The sequence below is a fragment of the Cherax quadricarinatus genome, chromosome 50, assembly GCF_038502225.1.
Source record: "Cherax quadricarinatus isolate ZL_2023a chromosome 50, ASM3850222v1, whole genome shotgun sequence".
In the NCBI taxonomy this organism is placed as follows: Eukaryota; Metazoa; Arthropoda; class Malacostraca; order Decapoda; family Parastacidae; genus Cherax; species Cherax quadricarinatus.
Window position 1 is genome coordinate 21,741,195 of NC_091341.1, and position 19,300 is coordinate 21,760,494.

The following is a 19,300-nucleotide window of genomic DNA, read 5'->3' on the forward strand; positions in this document are numbered from 1 at the left end:
TAGGGAGGCATCCGCTGGAGATAAGGATGGTGGAGGGAGTATAGTGATGGGAGAGGGGGAGAGAGGGACGAGTGTGATGAAAAGAGGGAGATGTAGGGATGGATTGGGGGACAGAGGGATGACGGTGAAGGAGGGAGCGAGCTGATGTATGAAGGATACATAATTCGTCAATTTATCATTTGTCCCTATTCTTTATATGCACCCTTTCACAACTCTCATTCTCTGCACTCTGTGTTCTGAGCGTCTACACTCTCGGCGCACTCAGCCCTTGCACTCTTAGTGTTCTCAGATTTTGTGATTGTATTTAACTCTGAACTCTTAGTGCTTTCAGGGTCTGCACTCTACAGTCATCCTCTCCACGCTCCACGTTCTCAGCGTCTACACTCTCAGTACACTCAGTCCCTGCACTCTTAGTGTTCTCAGCGTCTACACTCTCAGTACACTCAGCCCCTGCACTCTTAGTGTTCTCAGCGTCTACACTCTCAGTACACTCAGTCCCTGCACTCTTAGTGTTCTCAGCGTCTACACTCTCAGTACACTCAGTCCCTGCACTCTTAGTGTTCTCAGCGTCTACACTCTCAGTACACTCAGTCCCTGCACTCTTAGTGTTCTCAGCGTCTACACTCTCAGTACACTCAGTCCCTGCACTCTTAGTGTTCTCAGCGTCTACATTGACAACAAAGTCAGGCTACAACTAATCCAAACAGTGGAGCCTCAGAGCCGTGATATTTATATCTGGTTACATAGTCCTCCTGACACCATCTTAATTATGTATTATGTATCATGCATACAGATGCTCATCATACATAAAAGACCAAAGAACTATTATAATATAGCCGCTTATACAGTACATATTACATATGTTACTCGCTTATACAGTACATATTACATATGTTACTCGCTTATACAGTACATATTACATGTTACTCGCTTATACAGTACATATTACATATGTTACTCTCTAAATAACGTAGGAAGATTAATAAGAGACTGTGTACGACAGAACCATTTTTGGTGATAATGCTTTTTTATAACATAAAATGTTATAGAAATTAGAGTTTTTCATTAATATAACCAGATATAAACATGTAAATAGTTCAGTATCAATGATAACTTGTTTAGCAGTCTAGTGTTTGGGGTCCAGTGTCTGCACCTATTATGTACCCCTCTGTAATCTTTTGACTACTCCCTACACCATGAATATAGGGTAATAAGGTTATCAGTCTATCTAACAATGAGGAGTATTTAATTTTGACAGTACGAAAGTTCTGCAGTGTATCGTATGAACTCTTAGTCCCAGGTTATTGTATTCCTGATATATGAGACATTTCTCCATTTTTTTTCACAGAACTGTCCCGTACATAGGTTTAAAATTATTTTTGTAATTGAAGATTTGGTTTGATTTTAGACATTATTACAACTGAATTCATATTGAAGCGCTAAACCAGCAAGGGTTGTATAATAATTGGGAAATTAGAGGTAATAGGTTCGATCTGAGGAAGAGTAGAATACCCATGACGATTTCCAGATTTTTCTACCCTGGCAGCCCAGTCTATTCAGCCAGCCCCAATTCCTTGGATCAAAAAATCAAGGCACTCCACTCCCCTTGAAGGGTCTATAAGAGAGAAAGTTCCTTTGCCTTCCCCTCCCCTCCTGACCCCAATCCTTGGCTGTTAAAATTATTCCTATGTGAAGACTGTACCACTGTCTTGCCCACCCAGCTGCATTCACACATGTCGGAGCCTACATTATTTATTTTGCTTGGCGACTAATAGTGCGCTTCTAGTCTAGTCATTGTCCAGCTTCATCAAGTGCAAGTAAGGTATTTTTCCTAGCAGTGGCTGTAGGTATACCAGGAGGCGGATAAATAATGGAAAATTTGGCTAGGAGGAGGTTCCTGGCATTGCTGGTTCTGGCTGGGAGTTAGGGAGGGGCAGAGGTGCCCGAGTCCTCAGTCATCATCTTGCTATTGGAAGACGTAGGTGGTGCCCGCACTTCTTTCTCACCCTCGCCACCATCTTAACACCAGTGAGTACTGTGTTAGCACTCTTTAACACTTCAGCTATAAACTTCATCAAATATCCGCAGTAACTGCGCTGGGAGGCCATGACAGCTGTGTTTGATTCATATAAACTATCTGGGTGTTTACACAACCTCGCCCACACTTCCAAGGGGAAGTATTTATACTGGTGAGAGGCTCGTGATTCAAGGACTTGGAGCTATCCTCTAATACTTTGGATCAAACCTGATTACGTCCCATTTTCCCAGGCGCTGTAAGACCCCTTATGGGTTGATCCCTTACCTAGTGAATTTAAATCTCATCGGTGATGCCTACCTGGTGAGTTTGTCATTATAATGAGCATGTAGGAAGGCGTATTATGTGTTGAGACTCCTGTAATGTGTTGTCAGTATTCTGGTGAGACATGGGATAATGTGTCTCGGTGGTGGAGTGTCTCATGGGAGTGGACACAGACCAGGCTTTGTTTTGTGTTGGTGAGAAGTTAGGGTGGGTGGAGAGGGAGGGAAGAGTGGCGGAGGGAGAGAGCTAGGATAATGATAGAGGAAGCAAGGACGGTGATGGAGGGAGCAGGGACAGTGATGGAGGAAGCAGGGACAGTGATGGAGGAAGCAGGGACAGTGATGGAGGGAGCAGGGATAGTGATGGAGGAGCAGGGACAGTGATGGAGGAAGCAGGGACAGTGTGGAGGGAGCAGGGACAGTGATGGAGGAGCAGGGACAGTGATGGAAGAAGGGAAGGCAGATAAAGATGATGGTGATGACTACAATACATCGGTGGTATCATTTGGGTGTACAATGGTAGTGACACTTTCAGTGGGGTCATCCCCAACACGGGGCCTCAGCCCTGTAGCGGTGTTCTCTTCACCAGGAGACAGGACTCTCCTAGTAGCCAGCCGTCCGTGACATCCTCACACGGGCCTAGTCAGCACAAGCGTCCCCTGACGCGGGCCTTCGTCAAATGATGAAACATTATCTGGTTAAGCATCCACTGGTTTATTCAAGACAGGACCCCAATGGAAATAAGTCACTTGACTTTTTTGGAGGCTATCCTAAGTAATTTACGCTGTGTATGATAATTGTACTTAGGTGTACCTCTGCCGAAATAAACTTAGAGGAGCTCTGGCCTGTATGCACATGCATACTAGTGACTTTCGTTGTGCTTAACTATTTTATACATGTAAACTACATTTTGTATACTACACGAAGAAATAAAGTTGTTTGTCCTGGACACAAGTCCAAGACAAACAACTTTAGCCTGTTTTCATGTAAACAGGCTAAAGTTGTTTGTCTTTTTTTTCTGTAGCCTGTTTTCTTCTCTAATCTGTTTTCTTCTGTAGCCTACATGCTAGTGTATAAGCTAGGCGTAGGATCTTACATGAGGATCTTCAATATTGCACTTTCTTATTTAATACTTCGTTCACTAGCATGGATCATAGGATACTCCTAGATATTTTACTGAAGTTACTGTTGAGTTGGGTTCCCAGTTACATAGAACAGTGAAATTACAATTTTCAGTTTACTTCTTGAACCAAATAGTTTGGCTTCCATTTTACTCAAGTTCAACCACAATTTCGTATCTACTAACCATTTACTGTAAGTTCTGAATTATCAGGCCATGCCCCTGGAGTGGAAATTGTGTTAGAACATAAGGTTGCTTAACATATGGTCTAAAAAAGGCCAGTGACCTCCCAACTTCTTAATGAGGACATGACTTCACTGTCTTTCAATCGTCTTCCACGAAAATAAAAAAAAACTTCGAGTCAGCGAGTCTAAAAAAAATTAATGGCGCAGACAAGTGTTTGCAACATTACATAAACATAATGTGTATACAAAGAGGCATTCCTCACACCAGCAACTACGACACTGCACTGGACGTCTACGCATCGCTCCTGGATGAATTAAACAATGTTTACTGTACGTTCATTGCTTTATAATTCATAATGTAGAGCTTGGAGCTTAAATTACAAATGTTTCCTACATATCCAATGATTATTTTTAATTAAATATTGGTATATAGGCTAGTTAAGTCCATCCAGAAAGGATGACTCGTATTTGTACGTAGTGTTGTCACTCACGAAGTATGGGAGAGAAGTTGCTTAAAATTACAAGAGAGGAATTTGATGAATTGAGGAATAAAGCGAACTGGCAACACCAAGTGGCGCCCCTAATGTTGTGTAACCTCACACAATGTTAGTTTGTTTACCCTGCTGACACCCTCCTTCTGACAATTTACTACTGACACCCTCCTGCTGACACTACTACTGACACCCTCCTGCTGACACTTTACTACTAACACCGTCTTACTAACACCTTCCTGCTGGCATCTTACTATGACACCCTACTGACACTGTTCACAACCTGCTGATACCTTACTAGTGACACCCTGCTGCATCTACCTATTCCTTCCCTACAGCTGAAACAGCTGTCCTTCCCCCTACCCTCCTGAAGCTTGTTAAATAGTTTGCATTCTGGCAGGGTTGTTGTTCTCACCATCCTGTCTCATGAACGTGCAAGATGGTTACCTGGAGGTTATTCCGGGGATCAACGCCCCCGCGGCCCGGTCCATGACCAGGCCTCCCGATGGATCAGGGCCTGATCACCAAGGCTGTTACTGCTGGTCGCATGCAGTCCAACGTACGAGCCACAGCCCGGCTGATCCGGCACTGACTTTAGGTATCTGTCCAGCTCTCTTGAAGGCAGCCAGGGGTTTATTGGCAACTCCCCTAATGCTTGATGGGAGGCTGTTGAACAGTCTTGGGCCCCGGACACTTATGGTGTTTTCCCTTAGTATACCAATGGCGCCCCTACTTTTAATTGGGGGCATTTTGCATCGCCTGCCCAGTCTTTTACTTTCGCAGGGAGTGATTTCTGTGTGCAGATTTGGGACCATTCCTTCCAGGATTTTCCAAGTGTAGATTGTGACATATCTCTCCCTCCTGCGTTCCAACGAGTACAAGTCAAGTGCTTCCAAGTGTTCCCAGTAGTTCAGGTGCTTGACAGAACTTATACGTGCAGTAAAGGATCTCTGTACACTCTAGATCTGCGATTTCATTCAGTTTACACTTCCGTGTTTTTCAAATAGTTTTTAAGTTCTGAAGTATTCGCTTTACAATTTAGGTCTGATCTGAGACTGGGATGCAGGGGCGATGATTCTCAGACCATCAACAGATAAAAAGTATTTTGGCTTGGAGATCAGATATGGCGCACACACACACACACACACACACACACACACACACACACACACACACAAACACAAACACATACATCGGGCCAGGAACTATGAATCGACCCCTGAAATCACAATGGTGAGTACAAACTAACACACGCACAAGTCAGTCTTTGTATGAGAGTGTGTGTTGCCTTGCCTCTGTTTTCTCCTAGTCTTTATCCACTACCTCCTCCATTCCCATCTCCATCCTCCCTATCCATCCTCCCTTTCCACTCCCTCTACAGTACCCGTAGTGGAATGTGTGATGATGTGGTCCCCACCTTCAAAACGCCTCGCGGCTCACACTGACGCATTGCATTACTTTATGTAAGTGACTCATCCTGTGTGATGTGATACAGCAAAAGAAATTACTAACTTTTATTCCCGCAAAGTTACTATCAGAGTAAGGAACTATTTTTACGAGAAACACTTGCCAGTCTACCGACACGAATGTTATGTCTACCTGGAGGGTGTTCTGGGGGTCAATGCCCCCGCGGCCAAGTCTTCGACCAGGCCTCCCGGTGGATCAAGGTCTGATCAACCAGGCTGTTATTGCTGGCCTCATGCAAACTAACGTACAAACTACAGCCCGGCTGATCGGGCACTGACTTCAGGTATCTGTCCAGTTCCTTGAAGACAGCCAGGGGTCTACCGGTAATCTCCTTACGTGTCATGGGAGGCTGTTGAACAGTCTTGAGCTCCGGACACTCGCTGTGTTTTCTTTGTGTCACTGAGAGAATGTTGCACCGTCTGGAGAGTCTTTTGGTTTCATAGGGAGTGATTTCTGTGTGCAGATTTGGGACCAGACTGCCTTGAAAACAATAATTACGAATACACGTCATGACTATCTTGGGTTAGTCTGTGTTACTAACCCTCTCGGGTTAATAATCCGAATAAAGTCTTTGTATTGGACTGATGAAGCCACTGTGTGGCGAAACGTTTCCACAATACATATACCCAAGTGTTGTACATATATCTAATTTATCAATGTGCGGATTATTCGTGTATTGTTCCAGTCACGTTATTGTGCCTTTTTGTTCTCGTATAGTGTATGAAAATTCCCTGATGGTACAAGAATCTGCGAGAGTGACCTGCATCGAGGACAAATCTTCAAGCCAGTGTAAACCAAATATTACACTGAACCACAACCCCTTTTAATAAGGTCAACCTTCAGAATTGTGGTGATAAGTACAACGTTTCGCCTGCGCAGTAGGCTTCCTTAGTCGAGTACAGAGAAGTTTGCAGAAGCAGTAGAGATGTGATGATGTAATCAGTCCCTCAGCCTGGAGAAGAGGTTTGTTCCATAGTCTTCAGAGTTGTGCCTGTAGGGGTCGAGTCTCAGCTCGTCCAGTTGGACGCCATTACTGGCCCCTGGTCTCTTGGTCCGCATACCTACTCTTGAAACTGTGTACTGAGTTTGCCTCCGGAAACTCCTCTTAAAGCTCATACTTGTTTTCAAGCTTAATATCAAAGATGATTTATTTTTTATGAATAAGCGCTAAATCCGTAAGGGATACACAACTTCTTGACCAACATCAAGGTGCCCCTTGAAAGGCAGATTCTGAAATTTTCTGAGAGAGAGAGAGAGAGATAGAGAGAGAGAGAGAGAGAGAGAGAGAGAGAGAGAGGCAGTAAGGGTGAGCAAGAGAACAAGTGTGTGGTCCTGGTGATGGGCAGGGGTGTGGGCGGGTGTGGGCGTGCAGACTTCCAACTCACTCGACTAACATCCTGCGCGGTTTATTCCCTCCCACACACCCCTTCCTCCACCTACAACATCATGTGGGAGGTGGAGGGAGGGGTGCGGGGGAAGTGTGGATCATGAATAAGGTTGCACTGGGTTATGTCCACACATAGCTCTCACTGTAAGTACTCCCTGGACTGCAGCAGAGTACGCTACTCTGCAGCAGAGTACGCTACTCTGCAGCAGAGTACACTACATTTATATGTATCTTGTAGTAATAATATCTTCTGTCAAAACAAACGAAAGTGGAAACTGAATGATATGTAAATATTGATGTGTGTGTGTGTGTGTGTGTGTGTGTGTGTGTGTGTGTGTGTGTGTGTGTGTGTGTGTGTGTGTGTGTGTGTGTGTGTGTGTGTACTCACCTAGTTGAGGTTGCGGGGGTCGAGTCCGAGCTCCTGGCCCCGCCTCTTCACTGATCGCTACTAGGTCACTCTCCCTGAGCCGTGAGCTTTATCATACCTCTGCTTAAAGCTATGTATGGATCCTGCCTCCACTACATCGCTTCCCAAACTATTCCACTTACTGACTACTCTGTGGCTGAAGAAATACTTCCTAACATCCCTGTGATTCATCTGTGTGTGTGTGTGTGTGTGTGTGTGTGTGTGTGTGTGTGTGTGTGTGTGTGTGTGTGTGTGTGTGTGTGTGTGTACATTTATTAATGACAACGTTTCGCTCACGCAGATGCTTTATCAAATCTGACTTGGCAAATCCCTTTGTGGGTGAAACTCATCCACACACTGTGCTTTGTCGTTACAGATATGATAAAGCGTGAGAGAAACATCGTTAGTACAGGTGAGCACACACACACACCAGGGGCCAGGAGCTGTGACTCGAGCCCTGTAACCTCATGTAGATGAATACACACACACACACATACACACACACACACACACACACACACACACACACACACACACACACACACACACACACACACACAGTTATTGTTACTGTCCGAGAGGTGTCGGAATGGGCGAGTGTGACGAATGGGGTTCCACGAGGGTCAGTACTTATCTGGATACCTGGAGGTTACCTGGAGGTTATTCCGGGGATCAACGCCCCCGCGGCCCGGTCCATGACCAGGCCTCCCGGTGGATCAGGGCCTGATCAACCAGGCTGTTACTGCTGGCCGCACGCAGTCCAACGTACGAGCCACAGCCCGGCTGATCCGGCACTGACTTTAGGTATCTGTCCAGCTCTCTCTTGAAGGCAGCCAGGGGTTTATTGGCAATTCCCCTAATGCTTGATGGAGGCTGTTGAACAGTCTTGGGCCCCGGACACTTATGGTGTTTTCTCTTAATGTACCAATGGCGCCCCTACTTTTTATTGGGGGCATTTTGCATCGCCTGCCCAGTCTTTTACTTTCGTAGGGAGTGATTTCTGTGTGCAGATTTGGGACCATTCCTTCCAAGATTTTCCAAGTGTAGATTATGATATATCTCTCCCTCCTGCGTTCCAACGAGTACAAGTCAAGTGCTTCCAAGCGTTCCCAGTAGTTAAGGTGCTTGACAGAACTTATACGTGCAGTAAAGGATCTCTGTACACTCTCTAGATCTGCAGCTTCACCTGCTTTGTATGGAGATGTTCTTGGACCAGTACTCTTTCATTTGTAAGTAAATGACATAACAGATGAACTCGTGTCAGAACTAATGAGAGTACAAGCAGGAGTGGTTCAGGAAAGACTACAAATGGATTTGGACAAGCTGCAGTATTGGTCTGATAAATGGTTATCAGAATCTAACTCCAGCAAATGCAAAGTTACGAAAATCGGGGAAGAGCACCGACGTCCGGAAACAGAGTACAGACTCTTGTAGGTTCGCCGGTGCTGTCGCGGCCCTGGTCTTCTCCAGATGGCGACCCGTCACACACGTACACACTCAGGAGACAAAGAATGCAAACCTCCCTGAAGAGGCGGGTCTCGTGTACACGACTGCACAACTGGAAGCTAAAAACACAGTCACAGGGATGTTAGGAAACACTTCTTTAGCCTTCGAGTGGTCAGGCAGTGGAATGATCTAAACAGCGAAATGGAAAAGGTAGAATAAGAAATTTTATTCAAGTATATACAAATACAGTTACACAGATTATCATACATAGCAGAATATATGTAGAGAACCTGGGATAATCCAGAAAAGTCAGTGACTCATTCCATTAAGAATAGGCATGACAGCTCGCGCAGTCAGGGAATAGTGAATCCAGTAGGAACCAGCGGAGAGCCGGGGCCAGGAGCTGAGACTCGACTGCTGCAACCGCAGTTAGGTGATTACAATTAGGCCAGCACACATGAATATCATAAAAGCAAAAAGAAAGGGTAAAAAAAATCGTATTAACGTTGGAAGAATTACTGACAATATATTAGGTAAAAGACCCATGTACAACTGTTGAGACATTTTTATCGTGGTAAGGTTTCGCTCTCCATGAGCTTTGTCAAGTTGCGTCTTGACAGCTCCTGGAGAGCGAAACGTTGCGACAATAAAATTGTCGCAATAGTTGCCCAAATGTCCTTTTACCTAACAAAAAAAAATCGTGCAAGAATTTTACGGACACAGTTTTCTTACCTACATGTATATGAGGCAGTGTTGTACAAGTCTGGGTCAGCCACGTGTATATGAGGCAGTGTTGTACAAGTCTGGGTCAGCCACGTGTATATGAGGCAGTGTTGTACAATTCTGGGTCAGCCACGTGTATATGAGGCAGTGTTGTACAAGTCTGGGTCAGCTACGTGTATATGAGGCAGTGTTGTACAAGTCTGGGTCAGCTACGTGTATATGAGGCAGTGTTGTACAAGTCTGGGTCAGCTACGTGTATATATGAGGCAGTGTTGTACAAGTCTGGGTCAGCTACGTGTATATGAGGCAGTGTTGTACAAGTCTGGGTCAGCCACGTGTATATGAGGCAGTGTTGTACAAGTCTGGGTCAGCTACGTGTATATGAGGCAGTGTTGTACAAGTCTGGGTCAGCTACGTGTATATGAGGCAGTGTTGCATAAGTCTGGGTCGGGGTACGATACTCAATTCTTCCCACTTATTTACTTGAGAACTTACGGTAGTTTAGAAATAATTTACAATGTCTTATTATTTTATTTCCGTAGTGGCAGCCACAAAACATGGAACAGAAAATGGATAGCAGCAGCGTTTAATCTGAGTAGTCGCACAAAATATAAAACAAAGGTGCCAAAATATGCTAAAATGTAGTCACATTAGTTGGCATTATTTTGGTGTTTAATTTTAAGTAAGATATTCCTAAATCATTAGGATAAGATTTTTAACCACAGAGGGTTATCCACCCAGCAGGATAACCCAAGAAAGTCCAGTGCGTCATCGAGGGACTGTCTTATTTCCATTGTGGCCCTTCATTCTTGGCCCCCAGGATGTGACCCACGCCAGTCAACTAACACCTATGTACTTACTGCAAGGTGAACAGGTTCAGCAGGTGTAAGGTGACTAATGCCCAGGTACCCAAATACTGCTAGGTGAACAGAGACAGCAATTGTGTGAGGTGACTAACACCCAGGTACCTACTTACTGCTAGGTGAATGGAGACAGCAGGTGTAAGGAAACACCCATTGTTTCCACCCGGCCGGGGATTGAACCAGGGACACTCAGTGTGTGAGGGGAGAGCGATGCGAGAGCCCTTCTCACCGTCAGACAGAGCACTTTACACCACTCATACTTTATATACCAGGGAAATTATTATTACAATCATAACTAATCGCTAGGGTCATACAGCTATCAGGAATAAATATACTGAGGAAAATGATACCCAAGTATAAAAGCGAATGTAATTTTTACACTAAAAATGAAATGTGGGAATACTCAATGACTGGTAATGTGCCACTTGTAAAAAGCTACTGGGAGGGGAATAATACATACAATGCTTTGGGGTTATAAAACTATTTGTTGGTCCAGCCAAGGCCAGTGCTCGGCCCCTTCTATCTATCCAGCTGGTTGGTTAAGTGGTTTATTGCAGTTAGTCTATTGGCTACTTGAGGGTCATTATGGTTGCATGTAACCTGTTTACCACCATACAAGAATGCTTTAATTCCTAAGACAGGGACTAAACTGTCAGCATATGTACACAGAGACGTATTCCTCTTGGTGTAAATATCATGAGTTTAGCTAACTCGTCCCACATAACAAACAAGAACCTCTTGTATAACCCCGTCTTCTTCCCCTCACCAGTGGATGGGTAGGTTTGGAAAAACCTCACAACAGCTGTTTACATTATAAGTCAATACGTATCAATGATAAAGAACTGGATACATGTGCAACATCTGGGTATCTGTTGTAGACGTTTTGCCATCCAGTGGCTTTATCAATATAAATTCAAGGACACAATTGAAAGACAGTATATCAGTCCCTCAGCTTTGGCTGAGGGACTGATTACCTCATTATTCATTATTATTTTAATCAAAACTAAGCGCTAAACCTACAAGGGTCGTACAGCGCTACAACTGGCTTTCACACACTCGTTCAGGGGTTTGGTCAGGTTCCCGTGTGCTATCTTCCCACACTGAGAATGTCACATCCTTTTGTGAGTCCATCTTGTTTTTCACTCTTGTGTTGCAATGGAACATTTCTTCTGGCATCAGATTACCAGCGTTCAGAGCAACGCAGCTGTGAATCTCATATCTGCTGCTGCTGAGTGTCCGTGGGCGATGGTGGGCGGTAGTTGTGGTGGTGATGGGGGTGGTTGTGGTAGTGATGGGGGGGTTGTGGTGGTGATGGGGGTGGTTGTGGTGGTGATAGGGGAGGTTATGGGATGGTGATGGGGGTGGTTGTGGTTGTGATGAGGTGGTTGTGATGAGGTGGTTGTGGTAGTGATGGGGGGTTGTGGTGGTGATAGGGGTGGTTGTGGTGATGGGGTGGTTGTGGTGGTGATAGGGGTGGGTGTAGTGATGATAGGGGTGGTTGTGGTGGTGATAGGGGTGGTTGTGATGGGGGTGGTTGTGGTGGTGATAGGGGTGGTTGTGGTGATGGGGTGGTTGTGGTGGTGATGGGGGTGGTTGTGGTTGTGGTAGTGATGGGGGGTTGTGGTGGTGATAGGGGTGGTTGTGATGGGGTGGTTGTAGTGATGGGGTGGTTGTGGTGGTGATGGGGGGGTGGTTGCTTTTAGGGTGGTGGGGGTTGATGGTTGCTGTTCTTGTTGGGTGTTGTTAAAAATCACCAAAGTTTACGCCTTATTGAGCCCTGGCTCCCGGGCGTTCGGGGAAAAATATGTTGCCCAAATATAAGCGGGAATTATAAATGTAACAGAGTTTCCTCCGGAGTGATAAACGGGAAGAAGCTGTCAATTAGGTCAGGCGGACTCACCTGCCTCAACCCCGGCAAAGCCAGAAACCTACTAACGGCCATCTGAGTCAAAAATAACAGGCTTTTTATTAAAACCTTGGAATTGGTGAATGACGCCTCGACTAATGTAGATCAGAGGATTGATGAGGACAAATATCCAGGGGAAAGCGGAAGGAAAACGAAGAAATTTATTACTGATGCTTTAGGATCTACATCATACTGGAGTGAGAGAGATAAGGAAGTGCAAAATAATCCCGGTGAAGAGCAGGGGTGCAGTGGGTACGATAAGGGAACAATGTATCAACATCCTTGGCCCCAGGCTTTAACATCTTATCAGAAGATATCAGAAACTGCTGGAGCAAGTGTAGTAGTCTTTAAGAGGAAACTGGACAAGTATCTTCACCAGGTGCCGGAATAACCAGGCTGTGATGAATATGTGGATCACCGGGCCACCAACAGCAACAGCCTGATTGACCAGGCAAACATAAGACGAGCCTGTCATATGGCCGGGCTCCGGGAGTAGAAAGACTGAATTCATCAAAGAAATCTTTAGGTCATGTGGAACTTCAGGCCTAAACACCGGCAAAGGCTGATGCCTCACTCCCTGAGTCAGCACGTCTGCACAGCAACACAGACACTGGGATGATGGTAGTGCCACTAACAGCTTGGTTAATTACGCAGGCAGTCAACAAGGAAGGATGGCCTTTGGCCGGTTTCTGAGGGTAGGACTCTTGATATCGGTCACAGGTATGTGATGGTGATAATCCTGGTGGTAATGGTTGTACTGGTCAACCTCGCAAATAAGGTTAATTAACCTTATATATTGCATTGTCGCACCATGAATGATACTCGTGCACATTTAAACGTTGAAGATTGAGACACTTATGCAGCATATGGGAATCTTTATTCAGGAAACGTTTCGCCACACAGTGGCTTCATCAGTCCAATACAAAGAGGAAGGCGCAAGGAGAGGAGTATGAGGTAATCAGTCCCTCAGCCTGGAGTCGATGTGTTCAGTCCATCAATCTTGTAGAATGTACAGCATAGGGCCGTAGACGTGGCTTATATACTGAAGTGAGGAGAGGTGAAGCAGGCGGAGGCGGGGTCATAGTGGTACCATCCACTAGTTGAAGTAGGTCTTCGTCCAAAGGTTGAACAAGTGTTGAAGAATTCTTTGTAAAAAGATCCCATGATGCTGCAGTGTCTGACAGTTGTGATGAATGGTTTGAAAAACCGACAAGTTGAAGATTGAGACACTTATGCAGCATATGCATAAGTGTCTCAATCTTCAACTTGTCGGTTTTTCAAACCATTCATCACACATTTAAACGTCTCCTGGTGCTGCTTGCAGCGCTGTATAGTCCTTGTGGCTTAGCGCTTCTTTTTGATTATAATAATAATAATTCCTGGTGCTGCTCTGGTATACCACTGCCACACCTTGCAACCTTGGTCTTATTTGCTTATTTATGATATATTTTCAAGTTTGGTCCCCGAAACCCTCTCCAGGTATACTCCAGGTAACCTAACCCAACTTAATTTAGCCTACCCCAGCCTATCACAATATAACACTAATAAACCCACCCTAACCTAACTTAAAGAAGACATTGTTTGTTAATTTACATGAAATGTTAAGAAACTGACGTTGTTAATTACGCAAATAAATTACTACAGTAAAATAAGTATCAGTTTAGTGTTATCGTGTTGTCACTAGTCAGTACTGTTATCTCAGTTAATATTTCTGAAATTTCTGAACGTTAAAAATATTTCTTTGCATGAGAAATTAAGTTCCAGATTGCCACTGAACTTTGGGAGTTTATGCATTTACATAAGAACATAAGAACATAAGAAAGGAGGAACACTGCAGCAGGCCTGTTGGCCCATACTAGGCAGGTCCTTTACAATTCATCCCACTAACAAACATTTGACCTACCCAATTTTCAATGCTACCCAAGAAATAAGCTCTGATGTGAAAGTCCCACTCAAATCCAACCCATCCCACTCATGTATTTATCCAACCTAAATTTGAAACTACCCAAAGTCCTAGCCTCAATAACCCAACTAGGTAGACTGTTCCACTCATCTACTACCTTATTTCCAAACCAATACTTTCCTATGTCCTTTCTAAATCTAAACTTATCTAATTTAAATCCATTACTGCGGGTTCTCTCTTGGAGAGATATCCTCAAGACCTTGTTAATATCCCCTTTATTAATACCTATCTTCCACTTATACACTTCGATCAGGTCTCCCCTCATTCTTCGTCTAACAAGTGAATGTAACTTAAGAGTCTTCAATCTTTCTTCATAAGGAAGATTTCTAATGCTATGTATTAATTAAGTCATAAGAACATAAGAACATAAGAAAGGAGGAACACTGCAGAAGGCCTGTTGGCCCATACTAGGCAGGTCCTTTACAATTCATCCCACTAACAAAACATTTGCCCATCCCAATTTTCAATGCCACCCAAGAAACAAGCTCCGATGTGCAAGTCCCACTCAAATCCAACCCCTCCCACTCATGTACTTATCCAACCTAAATTTGAAACTACCCAAAGTCCTTGCCTCAATAACCCAACTAGGTAGACTGTTCCACTCATCAACTACCCTATTTCCAAACCAATACTTTCCTATGTGCTTTCTAAATCTAAACTTATCTAATTTAAATCCATTACTGCGGGTTCTCTCTTGGAGAGATATCCTGAGAATTGAGTTTATTTATATTATAAATATTGTTATCGTAAATGAGATAGTGTGTGTGGTTGTAGGGGTCGAGTCATAGCTCCTGGCTCCTGTGTATGTGTGTGTATGTTTGTGTGTTGGGGAGTAACGCAATAAGTGCCACGTTGGCACTCCCGCCTTCTCAGCGGTGCCTTTTAACCTTAACATGCCTTGCCTCCTGTTTATTTCTCTAATTGTATTTACTGGGGTTGAAGCACGACTCTTGGTCCCATTTTTCAACTTCTATCGACTAATTATACTGAATTACGTCCTCCGTGACGAAGCCATATTTATTTCTGACTACTGCTTGTTCTTCTAGGTCCTAGGACATTCCACTTGCCATCCCGAGATTTAAAAAGGTCATTCTAACATCCCTATGACTCATTTGCATCTTTAGCTGCCATCTATTCCAGCTGGTTCACTCATCTCAAACACCCAGTTCCTATCCACTTTGCAGTCTTATCTATAAGCTCCTGAAAGCATTTCTTATGTTAGCTATTTTTTATGCATATGCTGCTGCCTTTTGTGTGGATGCTTTGACACTGGTGAAGGACTTCTGATATGAGGAACTAGAACTGCTCTCTTGCTTAGATCAAACCTGCTTGCTTCTCGTTACCCACCTGCTATATGTTGTTATAATAAAAAAGAAGCGCTAAGCCACAAGGGCTATATAGCACCTGCTATATGACTTAATGGGTTTGGCATCCCACCCCTCAAGGGTGGACGCTGGTGAAGGGCTCTCGATCTAAGGAATTGGATCTGTGCTCCGGTTCCCTGAATTGAACCTGAATACCTTCCATCCCCACATGCGCTGTATAATCCTACGGGTTTAGCGCTCCTCATGATTATAATAATTAGTATCTCAAGAGAGGTTCTTTGATGTCAGTAAGGGAGAGGGGCGCTTGATCCAAGGAATTTTGCCTGACCTCCCTCTTGAATCAAACCTGAATGCCTCCCATTTCCCCCAGATGCTGTATGACTCCATAGGGTTTAGCACTTCTGGATCAGGCCAGGAAGCAGAAGGCCTGGTCTGGGGTCGGGTCACGGGGGCGGTGACCCCTGGAAACATCTACTGGCAACCTTTGGGTGCACTGCTCAAGTTGTGTAGTGATTGTGTTTCTTGTGATGGGCCTTGTGTGAAGTCTGAACATCTTTAGTGTAACGCCTCCCAGGCTATATTCTGTGCATCTATTCTTTTCATTTCTTCTGCTGTTCTCATTACTCTCTAAGTAGCTACTTTCCTGACCACTCTTGCAGCCTATTTAAGTTTTTTTTTATGGGAGCCTCGTACTCATTTCACATCATTTGCAACAGTGATATGGTTAAAACAGTTCCTGACAAGGCACTTTGTTATTATTATTATAATCATGGGGAGCGCTAAACCCGTAGGATTATACAGCACATGTGGGGGAGGGGGATGGAAGGTATTCAGGCTCAATTCAAGGAACTGGAGCACAGATCCAATTCCCAAGATGAAGAGCCCCTCACCAGCATGAAGGAACCTCCCTTGAGGGGAAGGCACTTTGTACCATTCATACTAAACTTAATCAGCGCTATGTAACAAGGAAATTGTACTGGATAAAATGAAAAACAAAAATATGAGGACATACTTTTATTTCATTAATAACAAAAATATGGGGAATGCATGATACTGGTAAAGTACCACTTATGCAAGGTTACTGGGAGGGTCTTATATAATGCTATGGGATTTGTTGGAATACCCATGGCCAGGGCCCAGATGCTTCTGTCAAGCTAGCTTATTCCGTCATAATGAAGTAATAATAAGCTCTTGTATTACCCGTTCCTTTTCAGGTGAATGGGTAGGGTTGGAGCAACATCATAATACTACATAGGATTCAATTTCTATTGACAGGTCATTATGTACAATATATGGATCAGTAACAACAAGGATTCAAGCATTGATCCTTGAGGAATTCCTTGTCATCATGCCCGCTCTGGTCTACAGTTCCTGTTCCTCTTAAGGTTCTTCATTTACAGCTCTTGGGCCTCTTGCAGCTACAAGTACTAGGCATCTTAAAAATGTTACGATAAAACTCTTGGGCCTCTTGGGATATTCATTTACAGCTCTATAACCTGAGCAAGTTGGGCTGTAACTCTTCTGGCTCTTGAGGGTTTTGGGATACAGGTACTTAAGACTCTTTGTGTGGGGTGAGTACTGGGAGCTGGGCTTATGGGAATATCTCTCTTGGATCATACAGAAACCAATACAGATTTATATAATGCCGTAGGGTAAATGGACACACAGTGGTATTGGCTTGAAAAAACTCTTTTAACTCTTTTAAGTTAATTGTTTCTTACTTTGCAGTAATCTGCCTTTATGAAAAAATACTGTATTTTTATTTTTCATATAACAAATCTATTGTACAAGGAAATGATTTGGCTGTTAACTTAATCCCTGTTTAAGGTCTGTGACATAGCCTAATTCTACATTTTCTTACAGATATGAAGGCGTGGTTACCTCTTCTGCTTCTGGTGGCGACACTTACCATTGCTGCTGCTACCACTAAGGTACTTATTAATTTCCATAGTTCCCCTGTGGCCTCAATATGATCTGTTATTTTAGCCTTTGTCAAAGAAATACTTTCCCAATGGTTTCCAGTGCACAAGATAGTTTTTACATTAGGACCAGAAAAGTCTACTGAAATCCTTAATTCATTGAGTGGGTACTACACTGGAACTACCTTCTGTGGGCAAAAGGGAACTAACCTGCAAGGCAGATGTATTATATATGTAATGAAATTTTTAGACCAAGCCCATGATGACACTCTTCAGGTCACTTGTTCTATCTAGGCTGGAATATTGCTGCACACTAACAGCACCTTTCAAGGCAGGTGAAATTGCTGACCTAGAAAATGTACAGAGAACTTTCACGGCGTGCATAACGGAGATAAAACGCCTCAATTATTGGGAGCGCTTGAGGTTCCTAAACCTGTATTCCCTGGAACACAGGAGGGAGAGATACATGATTATATACACCTGGAAAATCCTAGAGGGACTAGTACCGAACTTGCACACGAAAATCACTCACTACGAAAGCAAAAGACTTGGCAGACGATGCACCATCCCCCCAATGAAAAACAGGGGTGTCACTAGCACGTTAAGAGACCATACAATAAGTGTCAGGGGCCCGAGACTGTTCAGCTGCCTCCCAGCACACATAAGGGGGATTACCAACAGACCCCTGGCAGTCTTCAAGCTGGCACTGGACAAGCACCTAAAGTCAGTTCCTGATCAGCCGGGCTGTGGCTCGTACGTTGGTTTGCGTGCAGCCAGCAGCAACAGCCTGGTTGATCAGGCTCTGATCCACCAGGAGGCCTGGTCACAGACCGGGCCGCGGGGGCGTTGACCCCCGGAACTCTCTCCAGGTAAACTCCAGGTAAACACCTTAACCGAACTCAGTGTTCACCTGGTAATACTGCTTATGGAAAATACTTGAGGTTCAGATTCTCAATCTACACACAACCATAACAACTTACTAGAGTGGGTGATGTGGAATGAAGTGTAGATTAACCCAGTGAAGATTACATGTTATTATGTTCACGGGGTGAGCGCTAAACCTGTAGATGTCATACAGCACCTGGGGATTGAAAGGCAATCAAATTTGATCAATGGAAAGCAAGGTTAATTTGAATTCTTTGGATCAAGAGCCCTTCAACAGCATCAAGGTGCCTTCCTTAAAGAGAACCCAGTGAAGAGTAGGGATTCATTGTGTTAACATCCATGGATCAAAGCTTTTAACGTGCTACCAGCAGATATCAGAAATATTGCCAGAACACTGGTAGAAGCTTTTCAAGAGGAAATTGACTTCAGGTCAGGCAGCAAGGTTAAATGAGCCCTCAAAAATAATCATGGATATGTTACAGGGTAGCTTTAAAAGTCATTGGTAATTATGCTCTATTTCTGTTATTTCATGAGTTTTGCTTCATATGCAAACATCTTCATACAGGAATTTGTTTCTCTAGGCAGGTTGCTTATGTAAATCATGAATGGTACAATTGTGAGAAGTGATCCTTGGGGAACTCTGCATGTTGAGGCTTACTGTTTCTACCAGGTACAGTACTTGAGTGTCATAATGGGTTGAGATTGCTGACTGTTGGAGTAGCTTTGTACTGTAGCTTGTTGATGTCTGATGCTTCCATGGTGAATATTAGATATAGTCTGGCTGGTTCATCTCTTTTTTTTTTTTATACTAGGAAATTGTTTAATAAAGTTCATTAATTTGTGATAGAGTGCACTGTATATACATATACAGTGCATTCCATCACAAAACTGCAATATACAATACACTTAAGTGACA

At 43.9% G+C, this 19,300-nt stretch overlaps 1 protein-coding gene across 1 annotated transcript in view; it reads left to right on the forward strand.

Moving 5' to 3' along the window:
- The first annotated feature begins 1,889 nt into the window (after positions 1-1,889).
- Positions 1,890-19,300, forward strand: part of SPARC (secreted protein, acidic, cysteine-rich) — a 37,286-nt gene continuing 19,875 nt past the window's right edge. The window contains exons 1-2 of the mRNA XM_070095500.1: positions 1,890-2,028; positions 17,444-17,511. Coding sequence (XP_069951601.1) covers positions 17,446-17,511 — 66 coding nt within the window. The 5' untranslated portion in view covers positions 1,890-2,028; positions 17,444-17,445. The remainder of the gene's footprint in view (positions 2,029-17,443; positions 17,512-19,300) is intronic.